This window comes from Sturnira hondurensis, unplaced genomic scaffold (assembly GCF_014824575.4).
Source record: "Sturnira hondurensis isolate 20B ecotype Veracruz unplaced genomic scaffold, ASM1482457v3 Scaffold0020601, whole genome shotgun sequence".
Classification (NCBI taxonomy): domain Eukaryota; kingdom Metazoa; phylum Chordata; class Mammalia; order Chiroptera; family Phyllostomidae; genus Sturnira; species Sturnira hondurensis.
The window spans coordinates 2,413,220-2,440,560 of NW_028093232.1; the positions used below are offsets into that span (position 1 = coordinate 2,413,220).

A 27,341-nucleotide genomic window follows, 5' to 3' on the forward strand; every position below is an offset into this window, starting at 1 on the left:
TCTTCCACTCCTAAGCCTTTTCACTCTCTACCTCTTCATCCTGAGTTCCCTTTGAATCTACACTTTGGGCGAAGACAGAAGCTGGCTCCCCTCGGGTTACAGGTCGTCCTTAGAGACACTGCATTCCCTGAATAAGCAAGAAAATTCAGAGGACTCCAGCCCCAGTCCCTCTGTCTTCCGGAGCCAAATCCTCTTGGAGCACATGTTGCCCCCAAGAGCGTGTAAGGAGGTCTGTCGGCCTCTTAAGTTTCACAAACATCTGAGATGAGAAGCAACTACATGTATTAGGATGATAGAGAACCACCCCCCCACATCTCTGCTGGGAGAGCCTGGGCCTAAATTCCCAGTTCGGGGCTTCAGGAAAAATACAGAAGTGATAGGAAAGTTTTATTGTATTTCTTAGAAACCAAAGAACCTGAGACACCGTTTATTACATTCAAGTGCAATTCACAAATTAGGCACTCAGAAGCACATTTGTGGTTCAATGAAGTACAAATAGTTGCCCGCCCGCCCACCTCACACAGTCCTGTGATCCCTAAAGAGACACAGAGGTTCTGAGCTCCTGGGTCCTACTGTTTGCCCCATCCCCTCCTCCACTCACAAGAATCTCAGCACCCCTCCCCATCACCCTCTGGTCCCCAGTCCCTGACCCCAAAGTCCTGGGGGTACGGTACAGTGAGGGTGGGTGTCCCCTCTTCAATTCCTTCTATTGTTCCCCAGAAGGCTTATCTGGGCTGCACGTCCTGTCCCCCTCCCAAAGGTCCCTCCCCCCATTGTCAGACAGAGGGACCTCAGGCCCACAGGGAGGCTCCAGCTCCTCCCCACCCCCACCTCCACCCCAGCAGTCTATTGTCTGCTGAGGAAGCCCAAGTGCACGTGACTAGGCCCAGGGGACAAGTGGACAAAGTGGACACACTGATGACCAAGGACCCAGGACAGGGAACCTGGACGTGGGTCTCTGCACATTTGGCTTCCTGTCCCAGGGGCTATCCCAGAAGTCGGGAGGGGTGAAGACCCCTCTGGACGCTACACTCGGGTCTACGGCTTGAAGAGGAATCCATTCCTGCTCAGTATGGATGCGCCTTATGACTTCCTAGACAACAAAAATAAGGAGAGCCAGAGCCAGAAAGGGCCATAGTACCCAGCGTCCTCTCCACCACCTCGTTCTCCCTTAGCTGAACAGGGAGGCCTCCGAAGGAAAGGTACATTGGGCATTTGGTGCTTTAGAATCTGGGTGTTGGAGGAATGGTGGGAAGTCAGACTACTTCGGGCTTTTCAGTGTGGTCTAGAACAGAAGCCAGATTTGGGGGCGGGGGTGGGGGAGGAAAGAAGGGCTTGGTAAAGGGGAGGGCTTATCAAGGATCTAGAACAGGGGTGTCAAACTCATTTTCACCAGGGGCCACATCAGCCTTGTGGTTGCCTTCAAAGGGCCGAATGTAATTTTAGGGCTGTATAAATGTAACTACAGGTAGAAACAAGGTGCTGGGCTGGATAGAACAAAGTGGAGGGCCTGATTCAGCTCGAGGGCCTTGTGTTTGCCACCTGTGGTCTAGGGTTTTCCAGCGGCTGCAAGCCCCCTGTCTGGACTCTGAGAGGCGCTGCACTTGCAGATGAGAGACAAAGACAGCCTTGTCTTTTATCTCACAGCCTGTGCCCTGCTCCTTCACCAGACCCCCACTCAAACTGACTCGAAGGGCCAGCTGATCTCTTCCATACCACTTCGTCCCCCTTACCCCCACCACCGCTTCCCCGCTTCCCTGTGCCAAGACAGCAGCCTCAGTGATATAACAAAACCTTTATTCTCAGAAAACAGGAAAAAAAAAACAAAATAAAAACCAAAACCAATCATTTCTATCTGGCCCTTGCCCCAGCCCTCCCACCCACCCACATATCCTCCTTTTGGGGGACCTGTGATGCATGCATAGGGGTGGGAGCTGGAGGAGCCCCTGTTACTGGGACAGAAAGGAGTCCTTTTGGGTCTAGGGACCCTTCTCCAACCTGACACCCCTGCCGGCCTTGCCCACCTCCGACCCCGAGAGGGAGGAGTTTTGCGGCAGCGCCAGAGGGTTGCCCTGAAGTTCCTTGGGGAAGAGAGTAGCTGAGTCAGCACCACCCCCATGGCCTTCGCCAGTTACAGCTCATCTTCATCCAGCTTGGCGAGTCTGGCCTGGCAGAGTGGGGTGTTCGGAGTTGGCGGGACTGGTGGAACTGAAGGTGAGTCGCGGGGAGTCTGGGGGGTGTCACCGAGGGCCTGAAGAAAGGCACAAACTGAAGGATCCAAAAATTTAGGAATCCACCCTCAGCCATTACTCTTTTCGGTGTAAGCCCCTGTTGAACCCACATTCTGCAGACACCTTAGCTGATCTGAGACCATCGGTTAAAGTGCAGGGAGGAGGGTAAGAGATGGGAAGCAGGAAGAGGCAGACAAAAGGAAAGTGGTGGAAGAGGAAGGAAATGGGGGAGAGGGATTTGGGGATCCCAGAACAAGGAGGGGCCTTTCCTATTCTACCCTTACAACCAGGGAATACCATTCTTCATACCTGTGTTTCCAGGGGCAGGGGGGCTCTGGCCAACTCTCCTTTGGGTAACAGCAGCAGAGAGGGGAGAGAGCCATTGATGGGTATGTGTGTGCTGACCTGGGACCGGTCTCCAGGCCGAATTTTCCTAGGGCTTCCTACCCCAGGCCCTCCTGGCCGCCCCAGGCTGTTGGTCTGACTCTCTCGTCTCTGGTACTCAATGGGAGACTGTAGTGCTGGGGCAAAGAGAAAAGCGGAAGGAGGGTTACTGCAGACAGAGGTCCTTTCCCTCAGGGCTCTGCTCAGGCCATCCCCCCATTTGCCCTCCCTCCAAAGCACTGTCATCCATGCACACTTGCCTTGAGGGATTCTGAGTTCCTGACTGTTGAGCTAGTAGTGGAAAAGTGGGAATAGGGGACAAGGAGAAGCCGGGGTCAGAGGGCAGGGCTAGGAGATTGGGCAGTGAGGGATGCGGGAGGTCAAAGGGCTGAGAGAGCAGGTGGAGGAGAGAGGGTGAGAGCTTTACCATTGAGAAAGTCCCGCTGGCTTTCCAGGATCTGAGCCACTTGCTTGACCCAGGCCTGACTAACTGCAGGGTCTGCAGTCTGCAGGACATAGCGCTGGATTCCCCCCTCGGGCCCTCTGGAGGTCAGAGCAAAGCGGCAAGGGTCACCTTGGAGGTTTCCCTCCAGTCCAAGACAGCTCACCTGGATTGGCAAAGAGGAGATGGTGCCCCTGAATTCCTCAGGCCATCTCTGGTTCCTGCCCTCTCCAACAAATCCAAAAGCCAGACACCGTGTCAGAGGCCTCCCCGCACCCCAGCCAAAGCCCTCCCTACCTTGATGCTGCTCTTGTAAGCGTATCCAGGCTGTGCTCCACCTCGCACCCCTCCTCCCAGGGCCTCACTGAAGATGACGATTTGCTCAAAGAGGAAGACACGCCGCTCACGACCCCGGGAGGAGAGAAGCCCCCCAGCCTCGGGCTCCGTGACCCAGAATGTGTCCTGACACAACAGCTTCCCCTGAGCAGTCAATTTGCCCTAGAACCAAAGGATAGTGGTTTTATAGCAAAAAAGGGAGAGAAAAGGGGCGACTTTCTCCCCACTCCTCCCCCTGACACACCCAAACAACCGTAGGGTCAGCACCAGGAGAGGATGGTTCCCCATAAGGACCCCCGGGGTACTCAGGCTGGGGCAGAAGAGCGCCTCATACCTCAAACCCCCGCAGTCTCCCCAGGGTCATCATGTCGTTGCAGCGCTTGGGCACGATGCACATGACTTCCACAGCTCGCTGGGGCACAGGTGAAGAGAGAAGCATCGTCATTATTGGGAAGGAGCCGCATTTTGACTTCAGACTACGTTTTGACCCCCGACGAGCCTCCCCCTAAAAATCGGACAGCACTATACCACCCAAGGAGCTGGGGGATCCAGGAGACTAAGAAGATAAGGTGTGTGTTGTGCCCTGGAAGACTTCGAAGTCCTCACCTCCAGCTCTTCAGTATCCATCCCAGCTCTACTATAATACTTGAGAAAATCCTAAGACGTAAAGAAGAAATGCTCAGGGAAGGCACGAGGACATCCTTAGATGCTCTCACGGCCTCCCCCAAAGACACAGGTGAAGACTCCTAGGAAGCCTGGAGGACCACTTAGGAACCCTGGGGAGACGAGTGAGGAAAGCACTGTGCGAACCGGCTGTGAGCCCCGGAAGCAGGTGGGTGTTCCTGACCTTGAGCAGCAACTGGTATTTCATGATCCTCTGCACTGGTTTGATAAGGAGGTCACTGAGCTGCAGTCGGTGTCCCAGCTGCTGCCGGAGCTCCTGGAGACAGAGACACGGGGTGCTTGTACAGCCCAGAAAGCCTGCACACGATGATTCTGCCCCTCTTTCCCCCATGCACCTCAGCCACTGACCTCGAAGTAGCTGTCCCCAAATTCTGATGCCACATGCTCTGATTTGGGCTTATTCTGACAGTATACCACATACATATGCAGCCGGCGCTCCTAACAGGTGTGAAGTTTAAGAAAGAGCAGGGTGGGTGAGCGGGGAGATAGCATCTGCAGAGTCCCATCTACCCCCAAGCCCCGCCCCCAGCTCCACCCTCTCAAGCCTCACATGTTTGATGAATAGCTGAGCCAGCCAATCAGGATCCTTCAAACACTGCTGTAGTTCCCCCAGGAAATAGCTAGACAGATTTGAAGGAAAAAGGTAGGTCAAATATCCCCACCCATGCAATTTGAAGCTGTCTGCCCAGTAGTGTTCCCCATGAAGCCTGTCCAAACTTTCATTCCTCAGGCAACAACAGCTCCTGGGCCGTGTGTGTGTAGTGTGTGTGTGTGTGTGCGCGCGCGCGCGCAACACCAAGTTGACCAGACATATGCCCCTCCCCCTTTCTCTCAGGGCTCCACCACTCACTCTCGATGCCACTCGTATATTTGCTGGACGTTTCCAAACACAATCCTGTCGCGGCCTCGAAGACTCTCCGGGACCCCCTGAGCAGCCATGGTGGCCATGTAACCCTGTGGGAAGTTTGGGGTGGGAGCACAGGTGCGTGGGGCCAGCCCTGGTGGGAATGCCCCCTCCCCAGCAAGTTCAGGATGGAGAGGGGACTGGGAAGGAGAGACAGGGAGCGTCAAGGGTATCTCTTAACATTAGCCTGGGGCAGACGAAAGGGTCAGGCCAGGGCTGGGAAGGGAAAAGGGAGTTACCTCCACAATCTGCCCCAAGTCCTCCACATACATTTTCTCTGTCTCTACCAGTTCGCTGAGGACATACCTGGGCAGAAAGCAGGAGTGCACATCCTTGATGTAGCCGCGGCCTCCCTCCTGGACTAGAAGTCCCTTCCTTACCACAGCCAACCTCAGAGGAAATTCCAATTCTCAAATCTAAAATGTGAGGGACATTTCCTCTGGAAGTTGTGCAGTGGCAGGAGGGGAGGGAAGTGACATGGACACTTACATACTCCTTTCCAGAGCCTTCTTTTTCTGTTCCTCCTCACTCTCGGGGGCTTGCGACAAAGTCTCTTCCTCAGGTGGCTGAAAGAAAAGAACATCCAAGAGTAAACAAATGGATGCCTCTTGGGTGAGGGGAACCACCCCAGACCATTACTTCCAACCTTCGTCTCATCTCCAGGGCCCTCCAACAGTGTGGTCAGGAGGGTCAATTCTGGCAGCTCCTCTCCTGTGGCCAGAGCTGGTTCCAGCATCCAGTTCTAGGGGCAAGGTCAAATGCCAGAGGTCAGGGACAGTAGCTGTGTCTGTCCATTGACCAGTGACCCTCAACCTGTTCTCTCTACTAGTGTTCTTCATGGATGGCCTACATTCTCCTGTGACGCTCCCTGCTTACCTCATACGGTCCAGCCTGGCTACCATCCACTTCAGCTTCCACACTGACACAATGTTTGGAGTGATCCAACCATCTTCTCAGGCCACTGACGGGCCCTGGGGGGGCCGGGGAACAGGGGCCAGAGCTGAGGCCAGAGTTGAGGCCAGAGTTGGGGCCAGAGAGGGCAGCCAGGCCCGAGGCAGCTGAAGCTGAGATACTTCCCTCACTGCCAGCAATGGAATAGGATTCTAGTGGGGTGGGGAGGAACAAAAGGGGTGATGATGTTGCTCCTGCTCCAACTCAGGGTCTCTAGAAGCTCCCAGAACTTCCCCTCTGTGATGCTCAGTCCCTCTTCGCCAGGCTCTCTCTTGCCATCCTCATTTGAGTTGGCCCAGATAGAAAATTTCACCAGGGCACCCTTGGAAGGAAGAAAAGTAGATATCTGGCTTCCCAGGCTTCAACCCCGGTTACATGTGGAGGTTCCCCCCATCCTGAGCATGGCATAGATATGGGGGTGGGGGCAGCCATCCGGGCAGCCATCTGGGCAGACACTGGAAGCGGGGGTGCGGGGTGGCCATCTGTTCTCTTCCTCCCCCTTCCCCTGGGTACAGACCATTTTCTGAGAAGGGGGTATGAGGAGCTAAGAGCCCATCTGCCACCCCCAGACCCCTCCTCTACAAACTGCAGTAATCACTATAATAAAAAGAAAAGACTTCTGCAGACCACCTCCCCCACATGCACAGACCCAATAGAGGGGGCAAGTGAGGGGTGCATCAGGGTGGTCTCTGGCCTGCGCTCTGGGATAGAGGAGCAGCGATTTTTGAGAAAGCCTCTGGTCGAGCCCTTCACGCCTCATTCCTCCATCCCCCGTCCCTCTTCAGAGCTGAAGTCGATTCTCAGCAAAAAGGTTTGAGGGAAGATGCGTTCTAGGCCTAAAGGGATTGTGGATGGGTTCTCCAAATACCCAGTTAACTACCAGAAAGCCCCGCCCCTTCCCCAATTTCCTTAACTAGTTAGAAATTGGCAGGCAGAAGGGATCTTAGAGATCATCTATTAAGTGTTTCCTGGAAAACACAGGTACAGTCTCCAGCTTCTAAATCCCTAAGGCCAGGGCAAACAGAAATCCTGAACCCTCAGCCCGCCCCCCATTCGACACTGAGCCCTGGAGACCTCACACTCACCACGTCCCCCCCGGGCGATGCAGCAGCCGCATTTTGCCAGCACTTTTCGGATCACATGGGGACAGGCACAACGACCCCCCTTGTGCCCCCCCCGCATGGCGCCCGGGCCCCCCCGAACCCCCCACCCGAGCCGGCCATGCAGGGGGAATCACGGGGGGCGGGGTGGGGCGGGGACCACGCAGGGCGAACACCCCCCCTCCCTCCTACCCCCGCTCCAGGCTGGGGGAGGGGGGGAGGGAGGGACGGAGGAGGGGGCGTCCAGGGGTAGGCGGAAGTCTAGTCTGGGAGAGGGCTGGGGGCTCTGCCGAGCGGGCGGCGCGGGGCCGGGCCGCGGATCTGGGCAGGGAGGGTTTCCGGAACCCTGTCTGTCGGTGCGGGGCCCAGGGTCCAGATGTCCAGCGGGGAGGGAGGGATGATGGGGGAGACTGGGCCGGGATGCGGCAGCCGCTCCAGCTCCGTCTCCGGCCTCTCGGGTTGGGGGTGGTTCTAGGCCCGGGCAGGGGAGAAGGCGGGGGCTGACTCCCCGAGTTCACAGGCGCTGCGCGGGTTCCGGCCGAGCGGCGAGCCGAATAACAGGCTCGGCCGCGGTGCCGCCGCGGGGAGGGGCTTCTGCGGCCCAGCTCCGCCCTCTCCCTCCGGTTCCCCCTTTCGCCAGTGCCGGGTTCCCGCCCCAATGCCCCCTCCCCCAGGCACCACGGCTTTCCCACTCCACGTCTCCAGCGTCTCCGCCCCTCCTCCGCATCCTGGGCTCCCCAGCCTCGGCTTCCCCTTCCTAACAGCATCTCGGGCTCCGACTGCAGAGGGCTGGGGTGGGGGTTAAGCCCAGTGGTGGGGTCTGCCCGGGTCGCCCCTCCGCCTCTGCGGTGGAGAAGGGAGCGGTGGACGCGGCCCTGGCCTGTGCGAAGATGCCCTAGGGTTGGGACCATCCCTACCCGCGCAGGGGTGGACAAGGCCCCTCAGTAGGGTTGCGCGAATGGGGAACACAGCCTAGGTGCCGCCCTCTCACAGGACCCTTCTTTCCTCCAGGCCCCGGGACTCCAGCCGAAGCTAATCACCAATTAAGGCGAAGTCCCGGAGCCTGGGCTGGCGAGGGGCCAGGGGTGGGGCGCGGGGACACTCCGCCTGCGGGGGCTCGGGGCCGGCTGAGTGGGGGACACACAGCGGACTAGAGGGCGAGAAGTGTGGAGGTCTCAACGATTAAATGGGTCTCATGCGAATTAAATGTGAACCTTTATGCCCATAAGAGCATTTAAAAAAAATAATTCGCCACTTTGCGCAGGATAGCAAACTGTGCCCCACCCCACCGCCAGCTTCTTACCGGGCTGCAGAGCCCAAGCGGGGACCTCACGTTCACGCTCCCCTCTCTGACCCCCCTCTGTACAGGCAGTCTCTGGCTCGGTCCCCTCCGGCCCCAGGGGGCTTCTCTCGGGGGGCTGCGGGGATAGAATGATTGTAAGGAATCCGCCCTTCACGCCCAGCCTTGACCTTCCCCTTTCCCCTGCTGTCAAAATCCACATTGTTATCAAGGGGTCGCCAAGACTGGAGTGGAGGGAACGGTCCGCCCAGAACACGGCTGTGGCCCTCTTAATGGGACTCCTGGATTCCTGAGAGTACCCCGCAAAATTTCTTTTTCTGTGTGATTGAGTTGTGGAATGCAACCCTCCTGAAGCCCCCTAAACACCACCGAACCCCACCACACTCGCCCTTTCTTACCCGCTCCTGCCCGGGTAGGGCGCATGCGCGCAGCATGCCCCCCATGACCCCCAGTATCCGGTCAGTGCGGCCAGGGGCGGGGCGGTCCGGGGGCTTCATGCTGGACCCCTACTCAGCTCCAAGTTTCAGGGCCGAGGGGCACGGAAGCTGGGGGGCTCTGAGGCCTGCGTGCGTCCGGGGAGTTGCTGCTGACGAATCCGCCCCCTGCCCGGCTCCGCCCCTACTCCCACCCCAGCCAAACTTTTCTAAAGGGGTAGGGTTGTTCCTCCCTGCAACCACAGTTCAACAACAAACCCCTCTTAATCCAGTGCGAGGTGTGACCCGGGGCTTCGCAGGGTTATCGTGGATCCCACTAAATCTATGCCGGTTCCCCAGGCCCCGTGCAGGCTTAGAGACTGGGGAGGCGCGCAGGAGTTTTCTAATCACTGCCCCATTCCCCTTCTCAGCAGGTCCCGCTCCCCACCCAGCCCCCACTGGTTCACATAACAGAATGGGTGTGGCATAGAGTTGCATATTTTACTTTATTTTTATTAAGTTAAAAGCTACAGTTTGGCGGCGGTTCCAGAACAGGGTAAGGAGGCTCCTTATAGGGGGCAGAGAAGAAGAGCAGGAGAAAGACCGACGGACAGAAACAGAGACAGGAAAGGGCAAGGTTAACGTAGATGGGGAATCGGTTCTGAATAACACAGCGCGGGCTCCATGGGTGCTCACACCAGCTAGATTCCCCCTCCCCTGCACCGAAGTTCAGCAGCGGAGATGTACTGTGGTGGGCGCGGGGCGGGTGGTTCGAGACCCCTTCCCCTCCCCACCCAGGTCCTTTCTCAGCTTAGTCACTGGCGCACAGCACATACCAGAAAAAGCCAAGGGCAATGGAGGGGGCAGGAAGACTGGGAGTATGTACAGGGGAGGAGGGAAGCAGAGCCTGAGGAACAGCCTCTGTCAGAAGGGAGCAGCTGGCACTGCACTGAAGCACTTGGCCTGCGGGGGACAGAGAAAGGGATGGCCCCCTCCCTCTTTGAACTCCTTCCCCAGTCAGACAGGTCCCCGACTGTGTGGTATGGGGGGGGCAGAAGGAGAGAGGAGAACAGAGGCTTCTGTTGGGTCCCAGTGGAGGAGAATGGCAGGGGCCTTGGCAAAAGGGATGTCCTTCAATCATCTGTGATACCCTTGGCTCTCAGCTCCTCTTGCACCCGGGTCAGGTAGGTGGGGTCCGGGTACCCAAACCTGGGACCAAAGAAAAACAAGGGTCAGCGTTAGCTGTTGGGCCTTACTCATATTACCCCCACACTCACACTCATCTGGGGACCCCCTTGTGGCCCCTCTTCCCCTCCCCTAATGTCATCCAAGCACAGAGAAAGGGATCACCCCCTCCCTCTTTGAACTCCCAATTCTGCTTATTTTCAGTAGGTTAAGCTGGGTGCATCAGGACCAGGTTAAATGTAGGAGAAACTGGGGTGGAAGAGATGGTTGACTAGTTTGGGCTGGTCCTCTCCAGTTAGGGGGCTCCCAGAGAAACGGGGTTGGTGTTATTCCCTCAGTGGAAATAGACAGAAGGGGAAGAGCCAAGTAAAGGGAAATGAAGGAGTGTCCCACAGCTGGGGTCCCCCTGTGCAGCTGGTCTTGTGGTGGATGTCGTTCCAGGTGATGACATTCGGTCTCCCCGTGGTCATGGACGTGCCAATAGTGAAGGTGAGACGCTGGTCAAACGCCTTTCGGAACAGGGTCAGCACCTTGTTGCCCTCGGGGCAGTCTGGGAGGTAGGCCACCCGTGTGGTGCCAGGGTACCGAACTCCTGGGTTTGGGTGTTCAGCCTGGGAGGAGGGGGAGGCAAAGTGGGCAGTGAGCAGCTGGGCATCTGAAGGCCATGATGCCAATGGAAGGTCACCCTAGCCAGCCTTCTGTCTGCACACCCAGCTGATGCTGGCCAGGCAGCGACACGCTGACAGCCTTTCAGGCCAGAAGAGACTGCAGGGTCTGAGTAGCAGGAGCCTGTTTCTGGACAAAGTCAAATGATTGTTAAGAGGTTCCTTCTCCTGGGCGCAATCCCTAAGTCTGAACTCAGCAGCAAACAGATTCTCAGAAGTGACGGAAGGTAGCTGGTCCTTACTCCCCAGTTAACTCAGCAGAAATGTGAAGTCAGAAAGATCTATCTTTCACCTTCTTTTCTCTACCTGAAAACACTCCAGTGCTGCGTCCACTGTCTAACCTGTTCCATTTTCCTATCGCTCTGCTTCCGAGCTTCCTCTTCCCTCTGCAAAGCAGAATTGGAAACTACTCTTTGTCAAGCAGGAAGACACCCGTTGGCCCTTGACCACTCCTGCTATAACCTCACACTGTCACCAAGGTTCTCCTCGCTCATAAATCAGGAATGGAGCTCCACTCCCAGCTCTGTTAGAAGGGTTAGATCCCTTCCTGCTGTGCCTGTCTGCACCTGAGGCACCATGTCTGCAGAACTGGAAACTGCATGGAATTCCTTTCTCGGATACCTGATTTTCATGAGTGCCTTAGGGTTGTGGGGATGGAAAAGCTGGGTCTTAAGGGGACCTCCTAGCCTCAGGGCATTGACTGTGAGAGCATACAGCAAAAGACATGCAGTGGAAACAGCAAAACTGTATCACAACTGACAAACACACTCCCCCTCCTCCAGCTTTCACAGGTCAGAGAAGGAGCTAGGGGAGGGGGGAAAACATAGGGTAAGGGCAGGCAGTAGTCTCCTTACCCCTTGGACACCGGGCGGGAAGACATACTGGATGACGATGGTGCCGTATTTCTCATAGCTGGGCAGTAGGAGTGTGGAGTCCTTAGAGACCAGCATCCGCCCATTCTGGGGCTGGTTGCCCACCAGCTGCCCATAGAAGCGGCCACACATGGGGCAGGCCTTTTTCACCTGCAGGGCCCGAGTGATGCAGCCTTCACAGAATGAGTGCCGGCACTTCTCCAATGTCTTGGCATTCTGGATCTCTCCCAGACAGATGGGGCAGGTACTCTCTTGCTCTTCCGCCTCCTCCCGAAGGCGGGGAGGGAGAGGAGGGGGCAGGGGAGGAGGAGGGGGGGGAAGACCCCGTGCCCCTGGGGGCAGGAGTGGGGCTGCTCTGAGAGGGGGTGGGCCTGGGCGGTGCAGCTCAGGGTGTTCTCCCCCACCCCCCAAAGCCAGGCAGCCCATAAGCTCCCCCTGCCTCTGAGCTTTCTTCAGCTCTTTCTCTGCCTCTTTTAGCAGCCCCTTAAGAGCCTTCCGGGCCAGGTAGAGCCCATTGGGAGGGGCTGGGGAAGGGCCCTGTGGGGAAAGCTGGAGAACATAGATGTCAGAAGTTTCGCCATCTATGAGGATGGACACATGGTGCTCCTCCCGAAGCCGGGCCAGCCGGGCTGGGGTCTCCTTGCTGAGGAAGTCCCACACAGGTTTGGAGACAGTCACTTTGGTCTTGCAGGTGCCTCCACAGGCTGCCATTCTGGACAGGACGAACGACACTGCCCCCAGGGTGAAAGGCACTCAGGGTTGGGGGGTCCCCGTTTGACAAACATCAGTGCCTCCTACTTCAGGTTTCTTTCCAACTTTATTTTACCTCTGTTCTCTGAAAGTCCAACACCCAACTAACTCCTTCCCCAAGTTCATTTTCTCTCTCCTCTTCTCTTTCAAACCCCAGTACCAAATGAAGCGTAAGAAAGTTTCTATAACATTCTCATCTCAACCAAGCATCATTCTTGGTTCTTCTTCCACTCCCCCCCAAAGGGTCACAGCAACAACCTGCCCCTCCCCGCTGTGGGTGAAAACTGGGTTCCATAAAAGGGAGGGGAACTTTTGCACCCTCCTTTTTGCTCACTTTGATCCTGAAGGGCTTAGAAATGGCATGCAGGCTCTCTTTCTGTCCCTGCTCCCTACTTGTAGGTGGTGCGACCTGGTGGGCAGACAGGGAAAGGAGGGAAAGTGAGAAACCCCTTCCTCCGTCCCCACATGCCCCAACCCAGCAACCCACATAACAGAGATGGGACCCTGGATGTAAATTACTCGGAATGGGATTACTTGGAACACAGGATGGAGGAAACCAATTTAAAGGTGAAAGCTGTGGTTCCCTCAGGTACCTTGAAAGCCCATGGGCGATGACAGCAGCAGAAACCCCTCTGTTTCCACACTCAGCTGACCAGGACTGGTGGGGAGAGGGAGGGTAGAAAGTTATGATGACCAATCAGCCCATAAACAAAAGAAAAACTCCTCTTCCATTTCCTCTCCTCTCCTGCAGAATCCCATCCCCCTGGCCTCACCCCAGGTCGTTAAAGAAGGAATTTCAACATGCCAACTTTTCTCTTTTCTCCCTCCACTCTGAGGGTCTCAAGAAAGTCTAGGGAACAGATAAGAGAAGTGAGGAAGGGAAAGCCCACACATACGGAGGTCCTCCTTGCGGCTTCCCTCAAATCCCAGGGACAAGAATAGTTCCTACGTTCCCCAGCTCCTCATTCTGCTCCACATTGCCTCGGCACTCAGCCCGTATTGCTGGGGCGGGGGGCGGGGGGGGGCCTTCCTAGAGAGTCAGCCCAGTGTCTCCAGCTGAAGTCTGTTTGGAACGCAAACTAAGTGGCAGCAGCCCCTACAATAAAGTTCTCATTGCCACCCTTTAAAGCCAGCACACCAAGTGCAAGCCTGTCAGCAACCTAGTCTGTATTCAGGAGGGGTGGGGCTCCACTGGACGAGTTTGATGTTCCCCTAAGTCTTGCCGTGCTCAGCTACCGAAGTGTCCCTCCAACGGCTCCGAAGGCAGCTCAAATAGAAAGAGGGGCCGTTAGCGTGACCTCAGTCCCTTGACTGATCCTAAGGGGAGCAGCTCTCTTTTTTTGCCTTCATCACAGTCCCCTCAAGGCCAGATGCATCTCGAGATTCAGAAAGTGAAACTGGAACCCTGGAACCTCAGCTCGCACGGTCTACCCAGGTGAGACACCCCTCCCCCAACCCACCCGTCAGAAGGAACCCAGGACCTAGGTGTTCTTAGCTCCAAGTCCGGCTGGCACAGAAAAGGGAGGCGGGGCCACAGCTTATGCTGGGTCTCTGATTCCTCTGGGGCAGCCCAGGCTGGACGCGGGGTCAGTCCCTCCCTCCGGACAGGGGCTGGCAGCAGGGGCAGCCGGGAAGGACAAGGGTCCCCGGGGGCATCCGCCGAGGCTGCTTCACCCCTCCCCCCAGGACCTCCCGCAAGACCCAACCCGGAACCAACTCCCCACTGCTCCCTCTTGCAAAGCCCCCAGAGCCCCACCACTGGGTGTGGGTGCATGTCGCACGATCACTGTCCCCAGAACCTCTAAATGGAGGCCAAGGCTGGAGGATGACAGAAAGAGGCGCCTCGGGGTGAAGGGGGCCCCTGCGCCGCGCGTGCACGGAGGAAGGAGGCGGAGGAGGGGGCGCAGGGGCAGCGGGAGAGCGCGTGAGGGGTGTGAGCGGGGTCCGGGGGGGCGCGCGGTGGGTGTGGGGGGCGCCGGGCTCACCTACCTCTCGCCAGCGCCGCCATTGCCGATCACATGACTGAGGCTGTTGCTGGGATGACGGCCTGGGCCTTAGCAACAAGGGGGGGAGACCCCAGAAGGTGGTGGGGGCGGGGGTGATTGCAAAGGGGGTGCAAACTGAGGGGAAGAGCCGACTGCACCCCCTCCCAGGTGCCGATCACCGTTTCCTTTCACACTTCCATCCTGGAGCCCCTGCCTGCCCCCCCCCCCAAACAAAAATGGAGGCTCCGTCCCAGTCTGTGGAGGGAGTGGCGTCCGTCGTGGAACTGGGGGTAGGAGGTTCAATCCCTTCGAGACGCCACCCCGCTCGCCACCCACTCCCGGGGCCCTCTCCCTTCTCTTTCCCAGCCAGCGGCGTGGCAGCTTCGGGAGCTGGCGCTGGTGGGTGGGCGAGGAGGGGTGTCGGTCTAGGTGGATGCGGAAGACGGAGCGAATCTCTGGGTTCCTTATGCTAGAAGGGCCTTCGAGGAATCATATGGGATGGGGAGAGGCACTGGGTCTAAAAAATAAACAAACCTCAGGACTGAACTGTCTCAATCTCCTCCCCCCATCGCTTGCCTTTTTCTAGCTCACCTTCTGTGACCCTCACAACTGGCTCCCAGAGGGGTAAGTTGGTAAGTGCCTCTGATTGTTTTCTTTACAGAGATACTGAGGCTGGTGCAGAATGGGAAAAGAATGTTTTTTAAAAACGCATCAGGGTGGGGGTGGTGTCAAGTCTGTGGGTCAAATAGAGTTAAAAACTCTCAAAAAAAAAAAAAAAGCCTGCTCCCTTTGCTTCCCACATCAGAGCAACCTCCACCCCGAGTCCAACTTGCTACCCTGGGGCCACATGGAGCCAGGGTTTTCCGCCAGCAGGACCTTGGCTAAGCCGACTGGATCTCTCAGACTGGCCACCACCTCTGTCCATCACCCCTTTTCTTCACTCCCCTTTTGGGCTGGAGGGGTGGTCACTTTCTTCTTCAATTTCCCAGGACCCCGCTGTACTATTCCTGCCCTCCAAGCAGAGGAGTTCTTTCCCAGGAAGCCTAGGAGAAAACTCAGTTTCTTCTTTTAGCTGGTGGGCTGAGACTCACTCTCCCCTTTTACAGAGATGGGGATATGACCAAGCCTAGAACCCTGGAGGGCAAGGGAGGGTCACATCTCAGTTCTCCTAGCCCTGAATGGCTTAACTTCCACAGAGCGGGAGACTAAGTTTCCCCTCCCATGCATGATCCTCAGAGCCCAAATTCATTGCCATCTAGAAACTAGCATCCTCAGAGGCCCAACACTGTAAAGATCAGAATTCTTCATCTGGTCCCTGAACCCATAAGCACAGGCTTCTTCAGAAAAGGGGAGGAAAAAAAAGAGGCATTTCTGTGAAGGAATTTGGGTTTGATAATTTAATTTCTACATAGTGACAGCAATGGGAGCAAATACACAAGGTCTTTTGTATTAGTTAACAAAAAGATGAAAGTCAGAAGCAACAAATGAAGACCATAGTGTTCATGATACATCAGCAGCCACCTGGTCAGAACTCATTTTTAAAGAACAACAGTTGCTGGTGTTACGGAGTTTTATTGCATCAACGGGGGAAGGGTGGATGGTGGGAACGACAGAGGCCTGTCAGGCTCTGGACAGGAAGGTGTCGTGAGGGCTCTGACCCTTTACTGGGACCCCCCTTGTCACTTCCTTTGGAACAAAAGACGGAGGGGAGAAAGGACTTCTTTACAACCTCATGACTTGTGAGACAGACCAGTCCAGCCAGATACAGAGCAAAGAATCTTTGCATTCCCACAGGCCAGTGGCTGGTGTCCACCTTTATATTTTTTAAAAGTCTAAAAGCTTCAAGGGGTATGGAGGACAGCTAGAATGGCTGCCTTTAACCCAAAGGCATTGGAAGGCAGGGAGGATGCTATCTGGGCTCATCAGGGCCCCCTGCATTCTGAGATTATCATGCATCAGCTCAACTGTCTTTGGAGGAGGCTGGGTGACTGAGTTATGACTCTGACTCCTCTGGGGGTGGAGAGTGAAGATGACAAAGAAGGCCATCTGTCCCCTGGGAGACACAGTAGCAATAAGATGGGACAGAATAGAATAATTAACATCCAACTGGAAAAAGGGTTTGGGGGAAGGATGTACACTGGGCACACACCTCCAGGGAGCAGAGGAGGTTCTCATACTTGAGACCTCCATCCTCTTGAAATGACCAGGGTCGACCCAGGTAGAGATACTCCCTTCTTCCAGGAATAAAACCTTGGGGATGGCTAGACATGAAAGGAAATTTAATATGGGGAATGACCCTTACACCCCTGGCTTACCATCGTAGCCTCCAGAACTGGCCATACCCCAGCGAAGGGTTCCAGTGCCAGAAGGGGTGTGAGGTCTTGGGGAAGAGCAGCAACGAACACCTTCCCCCAAGCCTGAACACTCTGGCCAACCATCTCTGGGCTCCTGTGCCCAGAAAGCACAGAGGTAGGGGTGGCAGTGGAGTGGGGAAAGAGCTTGGAGAGACTAGTCAACCTTTTGAGACTGACATTTCTCCAGTTCCCTGCATAATCACGAGTCCTCTTAATTCCCATGGGTGCTCACATGGAATTAAGTCCCTCTTAATTCCCTCCACAAGGCGTGAGCCTGCTGAGCACTGTCCACCCCACCTGCGTGTGTAGATTAGCCATACCCCCCATACGTGTGCATGCCTGCACCATCTGTAGTATCCTGAAGGTCTTCCATCCCAGAGCCTACCAGGAAGGAAGTATGCCACAGTGAGTTCTATAAAGTTATCAGCAAAATTCAGACTCTTAGTTCATCCCACAAAGCAAAGTGCATCCAGAGTAGTGGCTTGAGCCAGGTCCATCTGTCCGGTCAGGTCCTGATGATGGCGAACAACCCCCTCCCTGCCGCTCCTCCTGTGTTATAGAAACTACAGAAAATTTTACAAATAGTCAAGGCACTTGGGAAAGAATCAACAGTAACATGCTAATGAAGCAAGTTGACTTGTTGGAGGCAGAGAGGGAAGAAAACTGGACAAAAGGGAGAAAAGGTGATATATTTCTGAGGGCTTGGAAAAGGCTACTCAGTAAGATGGAGTTATTCGGGTAGAAGGAGCCTGTAGCCTGGACTTAGCAATGAGGAAGAGAAGACTCAGCGGCCAGAATATCCATATTTCTCCCAGGCCTCTCGGAACCCCACCACCTTGAACATATAGCAGCAGTCACCACGAAGTCTCTTAGGCAAAAATGTTGGTAATAAAATCCAGGAATCGCTTAGCATACTGCTCAGGATGGACGGTAGAGATCTCTGCCCCAGCCTGTGAGGGGAGGCACGGAACGTGGTGTCAGGCCACCCCACACCTCCTCCCCACTCCCCACCCTCCATCCCACTCCCCACAGGGCCACACTCCACACTTCATCCTTTCGCCACCCCACTGCTCTGGCACAAGAGGCTCTTTTTCCAAGGAGTAGGCAGGAAAGGAAAGGCCTTGTGGAACCCTCACCCCATGCTTGACAGTTTTGGCTGCATGAGCTGCTTTCTTCTTGGCGTCATACTGCGTTAGGATGTCGATGAGGCCCATGAAGTATACTTCTTTCTGGGGGGCCCCTGGAGAGAGTAACCACCAATGAAGAGCCAGTACAGTTCCGATTCCCTCTTCTCAGGAACCAGTCAGATCTGTTTCAAGTAGCTAACCCACACTCCAACCAACACCCTGGTCTCTGCCCCACAGGGACTACCCTCCCCACCAGTAAAATTTCCAGGATCTCTTACCCTCTGCACTCCGGATGGCGTAGACATCAATGAAGGATTCAAACTCTCCAGGGCCCAGGGGCCGATGGGAATGGATGTAGCCGCCAATACCCTCAGGGGACGTGCCATAGGAGCCCACCAGAGTAGGAGGTCCAGTCAGGCCACAGTCCCCATCCCCCTCTGACTCCTCCTCCCGCACAGGCCCCTCCTCCTCTGGTTCAGAGCCGCGAACTATGTCGTGTATGCCCAGCAGAAGGCTGTAGTCCATGATCTTCAGCTGCACGAGGAACTGAGACCCCACTGACAAATCAGATACCCCAGATCTCCCTTCCCACTCCCAGGTACCACCCTTATGCCTCCCTCTACCCTTGAATTTCTGGGGCCCTCCTGGGGAAAGGAGGTATACAAATTGAGGGTTGGTAGTATACCATTGCCCTTCAGTACCTAAATGTCCTGGTGTCTAAGATCATCCTTTTAGTTCATTCCAGTGATCCCCTCCATGGGTCACCTCTACGTGGTTTTCATGTCTCCTACCCAGCTCTCTACCACGCAGAAAACCCAAAGGATAAAGGGAAGGGGAGGAAGTCCCTCATATCCTGAGTGCAGAGACAACTACCCTGAGGGGAACAGAAAAGGAAACAAAGCCGTTTCCCACATCATCACCTCCACATCTCTCTTTAGCTTCTCTAGAAATACTTTCTTCTCCTCTTCACCAATATAAACTTTCTGGTTCTTGTTGAGAAAATCCATATCCTTAAGAGTGGGCAATTCTTTAACCTGAGAATAAGTAGAGACATCTTAGAAATCTGCCCCTTTCCCGAAGGTCCCAGAGAACCCTGCTCTGTCCAGGGCTGTCTCTAACTTGGTGGTCTCCAGGGGAGAGATCTTCTGGCCCTTCTCTCACGTGACCCCACACTGGGATGCTGCCCCAGAGTCTGCCCTCAACTCCAGTGGTCTTCCCAGGTTCCGTCACTGCAGCTGTACCCCACATCACATCCCACTACTTTCTGCTTATGGTTTTCATTAAGGCCCTCCATGCTGACTTTTCTTTCTTCTTATTAAGCAAAGCTGGCTGACTGAATAGGAGAGCCCAGAGTGAGAGATGGAGGTTGAGCATTTTGCTCTTCATGTCTGATATCCTTATCCATCCCCAAACCTTCCACACGCAATAACCCTTGATAAAGCAGCTGTTCCCACTGCCCCAACCACACAATCCCTGGAGTGGAATAAGTTTACATCTCTCTTCCTGTTAGAGTTTAAGGTAAGAACAAATAGCTGGTAATCCCTGCCTCTTTATCCAAAGATCTCTTTCATCTGCCCTCCCCATCCCTCACCCTCCAATGAGCATCACCTTTTCCTTATCACTGGCTTCCCGGGACACCAGGGAGCCCTGTGGAGAGACCCAAAGACCAAGTCAGTAGAAGTGGCTAAAAGTGAAGATCCAGCTCCTGAGACGACTACTCAAACCCAAAGCTTTCTTTCCTTCAGAATGAATCATCCAGTGCCCTCCAAGGCCCTTCCCCAGTCTCAGCCCGTCAGTGGCCTTCCCCTCTGCCACAGCCATCCTCTCCGTACCTTGAGGTCATACTTTCTGTGCACAGGAAGACGGTGGCTAAACATGTTGCGCATCACAAGCATGTAGCTGTCCTCATTGTCCACGCTGACCCGGTACATCCCTAGGAACTGGGGCAGCAGCGTATTGCCGTGACACTTCACAATGTACTATGGCGGGAGGGAGGAATGGGGAGAGCACAGTGTTCAAGAGCCGGGCATTCAAACACTGCCTTTCCAGAATGAGCAGAAAATTTCTAGTAGAGAGGCTACGAGAAGGTCAAAGTGGCAGGATCATGCCCCTGGTTAACTGTGAAGTTTCTGATTCTTAATCTCCTCTGATTAATTCATTTACGTAATGTCTCAATTTTAAAGTATCTTCTCTCATTTCATATTTATCATTCTTTCAGATGGAGAATGTAGGTGTTATTATCCTTATTTTAGATGTTCTTTATATGCAAATTGTCACAGGATTAGAAATTACATCTGTTAATCCACAAATTTATTTTATCCAGACCATTGTTTCTTGGTGGGCTAGATTCCTCTAGTAAAAATGTCTGTATAATGGTCTATAATTTGGATTCTTAAAAAATTATTCCTCTTTCAATGTTTCTCCCTCCCCCTTCCCTCTGTGCTCCCAGTACTGCTATGTACTTCTCTCCCTAGCCAACCTTCTCAGAAGAGTAGTCAGCAATCAATCTGCTTCCTATCTTTCACTCACACCTCAAATCAGTGAAATCAAATACATACCCTCATTTCCTCCTCTGAAATCTTTCTACGCCTTCCCGCACACCCTCAGGTGCCAGACACAACGAGCACTCAGCCACTGTCTTATGTAAACGGAATGGCACGTGCTCCCACTGACCTGTCCCTCCTTAAAACTTCACCCTCAGTTCCCACTAGACCACTTTTCTGATTTTCCTCCTCTGTGTCCTCAAATCCTGCATGAAATGGAGTAGACATAAATTACAATTTTCCGAGGGCTCTTAAAAAGTCAACTTTAAAGGATATTTTCTCTAGTTGCTCCTTAAGGCTTTGTCCTCAACCTTTTTTTCACTTCACTCCACACTGCCCTTCAGTAATCTTATCTAAACTAATGGCTTTATTTATTTTTTTAAAAGATTTTATTTATTTATTTATAGACAAAGGGGAAGGGTGGGAGAAAGAGAGGGAGAGAAACATCAATGTGTGGTTGCCTCTCACGTGTCTCCTACTGGGGACCTGGCCTGAAACCCAGGTATATGCCTTGACTGGGACTTGAACCTGCAACCCTTTGGTTTGCAGGCTGGTGCTCAATCCACTGAGCCACACCTGCCAGGGCCTAAACTCATGGCTTTAATTACCACCTCGTCGCCTATAACTCTCAAACCCAGACTTCTACTCTAATCCTCTTTCTTGAACTCCATTTCCCAGCCACTGAATGGACACTGATATCTGGATGAACTGCAGACACCCGGAACTCAACATGTCTAAATCAGGTCTTCCTATGAAAACCCATTTCTTTTTCTGCTTCCCAACTCCAGTGAATGGGCCTCCAGTTCCCCCTGACTAGGAATTTGAAGGTGTTTTTGCCTTAATCCCACAATTCTACCCTAAGTCATTCTTTCCAGCTCCATCGCCATTGCTCCTCCTGGCCCTTGTCATTTCTCACCTAAACAATTATAATTACCCCCTATCTGGTACCTCCACTCCCAATATTCCTCTCTTTAATCCATTCTCTATCCCATGGATATTTCTAAATTATATACATATCACTCCCCTGCAAACCACCTTCAGGGGAAAGTCCAAACTCTTTGTGTGTGTGTTGCTTATAAGGCCCTCACAATCTGCCCTGGGTGGTGTGACTCAATAGATCAAGGCCTGACCTGTGAACTAAAAGGTCACCGGTTCAATTCCCAGTCAGGGCACATGCCTGGGTTGCAGTCCAGGTCCCTGGTTGGGGGCGTGCAAGAGGCACACACATTGATATTTCTTTCCTTCTCTTTCTCCCTCCCTTCCCCTTTCTCTAAAAATAAATAAATAAAATCTTAAAAAAAAAAACAAAAAACAACCCTTCACAATCTGGCTTTTGCCTATTTTCCGCAATACCACATTCCAGCCACATTGAATTTCTTGAAATTCTCTAACCCCAAGCTTTCTCACGCTTCTGTGCCTTTACAAGGGCTATTTTCCTTTGCCTGGAATGCTCTCTTCCACCACGCCCAATGGCCGGTCCCTTTCGGCTTTTCAAGAATCAATTCCTATGGTACTCCCTCTTTAAAAAAGTCTCTCTGGGCCTCCCGAGTGTATTTCCTTCCTTGAGTGAGTCAGGATGCTCTTCCTCTGTACCCACAGAGCATTCCGTACTAACCTCCACTACTGCACACCCCTTGCTGGGGGCCAATGCTGGCTTACTGGACTCTGACATTAGAAAAAGAGATCCTCAAGGGCCATCTCATTCACCTCTTTCTCCACAGCCTAACACAGGGCCTGTTAATAAAAGACATTCAATATTTGTTGGATAAACCAAAGATTCCTTTTGCAATCTTTCATTTATTCCTTGCTCCTTGATTTTAGTGAAATATTTTTCTTCAGTAGAAAGACATTCAGACAGTGTTTTTATCACCAAAATATTCAACAAACATACCAGGTTAATCTAATCAGACAGAATAGCTCCCTACTCCATTTTAGGGCTAGATATGATCACAGCTTGTACCTTCCAGTTCATCCCAATTATGGACTCATCCTGGTTTTTCTCCCCACACTGTGTTTATTCCTGATAGTATACTTGGTGTTAACGCTTTATTCAATTTTAAGTCTATAGTTTATACTTTGTTATACTTGTGCCCTTTATGTATCAATCCACACTGACTTTGGATGGTAAGTATCAAATGAGAAGGAACACGCCTAAATTCTATTTAAACAAACACAAATAGATGCAGAGGGTCTCATTTGGAAATTTCTAGTTTCTGAAAGACATGATCTTGAATTTTTGGGGGGGAGCAAAATGGGCTGTAGGGAGGAAAAGGGATGGGAAGTCTCCCTGTGCACTCCGGCAGCTGAGCTGAGTAGAGGGAGGAGGGAAAGAAGGCTGGAGAGAGGCCTGACCTGGTGGTAGTTGGAGAGGTTGCTGTGCATGTCGGCGATGTCCTCACTGGATACTTCTTTGATGACCAGAGTCCGATCATAGGAGATAAGGAAGCGGCCATCACTGCCTTCACTTTCACTCGGGGGACTTCGGGTAAGGGATACCTGTTAGGGACATGGAATAGACCAGAGGTTCTTTTCCTCCCTCTTTATAAGGAGATGCAAGTCATAGTATAAAGGTCAACCGAATGTGTCTGAAAGTAGAGTAAAATTTTAATATATATACATTTCTTCCCTCAAGAGCAGGATGTATAGCTTTTACCGGACTCTTGAAGATGCCTGTGACGACAAGAAGGTAAAGAATCATACTTACCAAGGTTCTCATTTCTCCAAACATGGCTGTCACTAGAGTTCCCCAGTGGTTAGGGAGAAACAACTACCCTCAGTCCATAATAAACTCTCACCAAGTAATCCTGGTCATCAATGCCAAATCGATCTCGAAGGTTCCTGAAGACCTGGGGGCAATACTCCTTGAACTTGAAATGACTGGGCAGATTTTCCCTGAAATAAGGATTTTCAAGGTAAGAAAACAAAGTAGCAATATTACATTACATTTATACAGTTTGACAGTTTATAAAGCATCTTCACATATACTACCTTATTTGATTCTCATAAAACCCTTGTGAGGTCCTGTAAAGACACATTATTTCCATTTTATAGAAGGGGAGACTGTGGCTCAGGAGAGTTGAGTGACCTGCTTAAGTCACATGACTAGTAAATGGCTTAAGTAGAACCAGGTTCTATTCCCCATCCAAACCACAGCATTTCCCAAATCTCGAGCAAGCCAAAAACATCCTAAAATCGGCAATAGGTACCACTTTTTAGAATGGCATCTTCTGATACTAGGAAGGCTTACAAACTTTTTCTTCTTTTTTCTCTTTCACGGAGTCCCTATCAGAAGCTAATGGTAATGGCATCTAAATGCATTGACTCTATGGAACTGCAAGGCAAGAGGAGAGATAAACTGCCCTGGCTGGTGTAGCTCAGTGGATTGAGCACGGGCCTGCGAACCACACAATCGCGGTTCGATTCCCAGTCAGGGCACATGCCTGGGTTGCAGGCCAGTTCCCAGTTCCCGGTTCCCAGCAAGGGACGCATGAGAGGCAATCATACACATTGATATCTCTCTCTCTCTCCTTCCCTTCCCCTCTAAGATAAATAAATTAAAAAAAGAGGAGAGATAAACTAGCACATACACATACAGGTGTAGGGAACACTGAAAATTACTTTAATTTCTGCATTGGGAAGGAGGTTAGACAATACAACTTGTAAGTTGCCTTCTAAGTGTAAAACCTTTAACTCATTGAATCTCAACTATTAAAATTATTTACTCTTTTCTACAAAGATTGACAACAGAAGGATGGGCATTCCCACACACCTGTGGAAAAGGTGATTGTTGACCTTGATCTTGGAGCTGGCCTTAAAGTCATCTGGCAGCAGCATCACAGGGGGAGGCACCTGGCTGAGTTCATTGATCTGATCAATCAAAACAAGAATGGGGAAGGAGTGAGTAGGCATGTGGAGAACTACTGTTACACTGTGTCTGGGCACAAGTCAGAAAAGAGCAACGCAAACCTCATTCCTTTAAAAACACTGCTATGCATTCACTGGACAGAGGGGAGAGACTGCTACCCAACGAGGACTGGAAGGACTGCAATAAGCAACCCTCACCCAGAACCCCTCACACTCCCAGCCTGGAGCGACTTCATGCTCATGGTAGTCATTCTATATTAGGCAAACCCTGAAAGCAACTCAGGACTATTTTTAAAGCTGTGAAAAATTTTAGAGAGAAAAACCCTCAGCAGACTCATGACAAACAGTTCCATGCTCCATTAAAAATAAAACAAAAGGCATTTTTAGAAGTACACAAAACAGTTAATGGGACTATGAGGGGTCAACAGCAACAAGGAGATGTCCGTGTCCTGCAGGAAGTATTTCCTTACAAACAGGACCAGTACTTCCAGACCACTCTGACCCAGTTCTCTGCAGCAGGTCACACCTGCCCTGGTGTAAGTTAGAAGAAGAGCAGCTGATTTCAGAGGGAATGCAGGCAGGCAGAGGATATGAGCTCATTAGGCATCTGTTCACTGAAGTCAAGACAACCCACAGCCCAAAGGATGCAAACATCACATGCTCTTCTCAACCTCTGGAATCAGCATCTAATTCAGGGTGGAAAGGCAGTTCCTACACTAAGAAATCTTGAGGAAATGTGCTTTCTCCCAGTGCTGCCCCAGTATCCTTCACCCATCTTTAACACTCATCATCTGACTAACCACAAGTTTATGTAGGTTCCCCACCTAGATTGTGAGCTCTTCCTGCAAGGAACTGCTCTAGTCTCCGGCGTCTCTCAGCTGCCTGCTGGCACAGTGTTTGGCACGCAGTGGTCCTGAAGTTTAGTAACTGAATAAATGGATGTCTTGTCTATCCTTACTTGAGCACTCGACAGAAGCTGGGAAGTGAGTCTAACCTAAATCCCACACACTGCGGTGAAACCCAGATCCTCATTCTCAGCAGAAAAGGAGGACAGAACGTACTCCTCCAGAAAAAAAAAGCCACTTGAGATTTACAGCCTAAAATTCAGCTAAGTTCTTCATACCCCCTCTTCACCACCTGCTGTAAAGTGGGCTGAATCATCACTAAGACATATGTTCAAGGAATTTCTCCATTCCAGACATTCGAAGTAAATGTGTGTTGGCTGGAGAGCACAGTGTTGAAGCTAAAGGACAGAGACCTAGGGAAGCTGAGGCAGGTCTTATGTGTAATTTCTCTTATTAAAAGAAAACCCTCCTTATTAAGCTTTCCAAAGGGATGGATGAGTCATCTGTAAGGTATACATGAGAGGCAACCCTACCTCAATCAGCCTTGCCCATCCCAAGGGCCTTAGACTGGGTACTCACTGACAAGACATTACTACCCATGGAGCTGGGAGCACTCCACAGAGCTACAAATGCAAAGGGGGGCTGACAGACCCCAAACAACATTTTTTAAATTTTTTTATTTTTTATTTTAAAGATTTTATTTCTTTATCTTTAGAGGGGAAGGGAAGGAGAGAGGGAGAGAAATATCAATGTATGGTTGCCTCTCGTGTGTCCCCTGCTGGGAACTGGCCTGCAACCAAGGGATGTGCCCTGACTGGGAATCGAACTGCGATCACTCTGGTTCGCAGGCCCACGCTCAATCCACTGAGCTACACCATCCAGGGCCCCAAACAACATTTTAAATCACAAATTAAGAATGTGACAAAAACTGGCCCTGGCTGGTGTAGCTCAGTGGATTGAGCATGGGTCTGTGAAGCAAAGGGTCACTGGTTCAATTCCCAGTCAGGGCATATGCCTGGGTTGCAGGCCAGGTCCCCAGTAGGGGACATATGACAGGCAACCACACATTGATGTTTCTCTCCCACTCTTCTTCCCTTCCCCTCTCTTTCTAAATAAATATGTAAATAAATTTTTAAAAAAAGAATGTGGCAAAAACTGTATGCTTCCTCACCCTCCTCCACCTCTACAACCCCACCATAATTATAACAATTCATGGAAGATGACATAAAATTCTGCCTGTAGCTTTCAAGGTCATTGCAACCCTCCCACTCCAGATCTAAGGCAAGGGGGCAATGCCTGTAATCCCTTCACCTGGGTTATCCTCAGGAAAGGAGATGCACTGGCCTCTGGCCCCCTCCTGATTCCCAGGCTATACCCTCTACAGCAGTTTTCTGCTTCTGAAGTTCACCACCACAGTGTGCCCATGGCCAGCACTTCTCTGCCATCTCTCTTCAGTCAAGGACGACGCCCACTTACACCACACACCATCACTCCAGCCAACAATGGGGATGCAGTTAAGACCAAAGGCTGAGTGAGTGCAACCGTTAGGCTCAACAAGGGGTCGCTTCTCTGAAATGCTGTACCTCTGGAGGGGAAAGGAAGGGACAAGCAGGATTAGAAGGTCCGGGAAGCCCGGAGCTTCCCTCAAAGCCAAGGTTCCAAAGTCAAGGGCGGTAGCTGGAAAGCAAGGTGGAAAGGAAAGTGAACCATACCTCTTATCCAGCTACCCTCCCTGCTCCCTTCCACACACACTCTCACCGGAGACCTCATCCCACCAGCCCAGAAGAGCTACTACCCCTAATGTCCTTTCAGCTGGAGCCGGGTCCTGGCCGGTCTCCGCTGCCCGGGGCTGAGGCTGGATCGGGCAGGAAGGAGGCAGGGAGCTGGATTTCAGGTGGGGAAGGCGGAACTAGAGTGGCAGAGTGAAGGGCGGAGAGGGAGACAAAGTCTACGGGTAAGGGGAAAAGTCTGCAGAGAAGATACTCCGGGAGAACGCCTGGAGGCTGGTGAGCAGGGAACAGGACAGCCCGGGGGGAAGTGGCAGCAGCTCGAGGGGCACCGGAGACAGGGACTCCCGAAGGCTCAGGAGCTTGAGGGCTTCGGGTAGGTCTACCGGGGAGGGAGCGCGCTAGGGCCGGGTCTCACCGAGTGGGCTACGCCCCACAGGAACACGCCCACCAGTGGGTCAGCCGCCCGGAACACCTTCACCTTCTGCTGCACAAAATGCTTCTTTTTGGTTTTGGAGGCGAAGCCGAAACCCTGGCCGGGGGCCGCTGTACTCGCCGGTACGGTGGCCGGCGGGGCCGAGGAGGACGCCATGGTCTCCCGCGTACCCGACCGAGTGGAAGTCCCGGGATCCGGGCTTCCAACCCCGGAAGCGGCGCTCACCTGCTCTGCCGTCACGTG

General features: G+C 52.8%; 3 protein-coding genes across 11 annotated transcripts; all 3 read right to left on the reverse strand.

Moving 5' to 3' along the window:
- Positions 1-1,836: 1,836 nt before the first annotated feature.
- ARHGEF25 (Rho guanine nucleotide exchange factor 25) lies at positions 1,837-8,955 on the reverse strand. 5 transcript variants are annotated; one of them, XM_037030040.1, is made up of 16 exons: positions 8,731-8,955; positions 8,336-8,450; positions 5,858-6,084; positions 5,628-5,723; positions 5,471-5,547; positions 5,221-5,287; positions 4,928-5,031; positions 4,628-4,697; positions 4,426-4,515; positions 4,241-4,333; positions 4,000-4,050; positions 3,728-3,805; positions 3,355-3,555; positions 3,043-3,223; positions 2,541-2,752; positions 1,837-2,268 (listed from the first exon to the last, which is right to left on the reverse strand). In XM_037030040.1, the coding sequence occupies exons 1-16, from the start codon at positions 8,827-8,829 to the stop codon at positions 2,104-2,106; spliced, it is 1,926 nt and encodes a 641-aa protein (XP_036885935.1). In that variant the 5' UTR covers positions 8,830-8,955; the 3' UTR covers positions 1,837-2,103. The 5 variants fall into 5 exon arrangements, with proteins under 5 accessions (XP_036885935.1, XP_036885936.1, XP_036885939.1 ...); XM_037030041.1 differs by having other exon boundaries at positions 1,837-2,251; positions 8,731-8,940; XM_037030044.1 differs by lacking the exon at positions 8,336-8,450 and having other exon boundaries at positions 8,731-8,878.
- A 279-nt stretch (positions 8,956-9,234) lies between these two features.
- Positions 9,235-14,882, reverse strand: DTX3 (deltex E3 ubiquitin ligase 3). 4 transcript variants are annotated; one of them, XM_037030045.1, is made up of 7 exons: positions 14,794-14,882; positions 14,207-14,719; positions 12,811-12,875; positions 12,552-12,626; positions 11,450-12,179; positions 10,324-10,541; positions 9,235-9,954 (listed from the first exon to the last, which is right to left on the reverse strand). In XM_037030045.1, the coding sequence occupies exons 4-7, from the start codon at positions 12,578-12,580 to the stop codon at positions 9,879-9,881; spliced, it is 1,053 nt and encodes a 350-aa protein (XP_036885940.1). In that variant the 5' UTR covers positions 12,581-12,626; positions 12,811-12,875; positions 14,207-14,719; positions 14,794-14,882; the 3' UTR covers positions 9,235-9,878. The 4 variants fall into 4 exon arrangements, with proteins under 4 accessions (XP_036885940.1, XP_036885942.1, XP_036885944.1 ...); XM_037030047.1 differs by having other exon boundaries at positions 14,203-14,719; XM_037030049.1 differs by having other exon boundaries at positions 11,450-12,198; positions 14,794-14,881.
- A 702-nt stretch (positions 14,883-15,584) lies between these two features.
- PIP4K2C (phosphatidylinositol-5-phosphate 4-kinase type 2 gamma) lies at positions 15,585-27,335 on the reverse strand. Of its 2 annotated transcripts, none has more exons than XM_037030141.1 (10): positions 27,144-27,335; positions 23,996-24,093; positions 23,022-23,118; positions 22,579-22,722; positions 19,516-19,662; positions 19,292-19,330; positions 18,604-18,717; positions 17,962-18,229; positions 17,693-17,796; positions 15,585-17,506 (listed from the first exon to the last, which is right to left on the reverse strand). In XM_037030141.1, exons 1-10 carry the CDS (start codon positions 27,252-27,254, stop codon positions 17,426-17,428), a joined length of 1,203 nt encoding a protein of 400 aa, XP_036886036.1. In that variant the 5' UTR covers positions 27,255-27,335; the 3' UTR covers positions 15,585-17,425. The 2 variants fall into 2 exon arrangements, with proteins under 2 accessions (XP_036886036.1, XP_036886035.1); XM_037030140.1 differs by having other exon boundaries at positions 27,081-27,334.
- Between the last annotated feature and the right edge of the window lie 6 nt (positions 27,336-27,341).

Bases quoted from the DNA above. Each gene is read 5' to 3' on its own strand.
- ARHGEF25 (XM_037030040.1), bottom strand. From the start codon at position 8,829: ATGAAGCCCCCGGACCGCCCCGCCCCTGGCCGCACTGACCGGATACTG. The intron at 5,548-5,627 runs GTTGGAAGTAAT...CTTTTCTTTCAG, and splicing joins GCCCTGGAGATGAGACGAAG to CCACCTGAGGAAGAGACTTT. The intron at 3,806-3,999 runs GTGAGGACTTCG...CCTGTGCCCCAG, and splicing joins TGGATACTGAAGAGCTGGAG to CGAGCTGTGGAAGTCATGTG.
- DTX3 (XM_037030045.1), bottom strand. From the start codon at position 12,580: ATGCCATTTCTAAGCCCTTCAGGATCAAA. The intron at 12,180-12,551 runs GTGAGCAAAAAG...CGTCCTGTCCAG, and splicing joins CTAAGCCCTTCAGGATCAAA to AATGGCAGCCTGTGGAGGCA. The intron at 9,955-10,323 runs GTGGGACACTCC...CTTTGGTCCCAG, and splicing joins TGCACAGGGGGACCCCAGCT to GTTTGGGTACCCGGACCCCA.
- PIP4K2C (XM_037030140.1), bottom strand. From the start codon at position 27,254: ATGGCGTCCTCCTCGGCCCCGCCGGCCACCGTACCGGCGAGTACAGCG. The intron at 18,230-18,603 runs GTGATGATGTGG...GTGGGGTCTCAG, and splicing joins AGCTAAAGAGAGATGTGGAG to TTCCTCGTGCAGCTGAAGAT. The intron at 17,797-17,961 runs GTAAGAGATCCT...TACTCTCTCCAG, and splicing joins CGCCATCCGGAGTGCAGAGG to GGGCCCCCCAGAAAGAAGTA.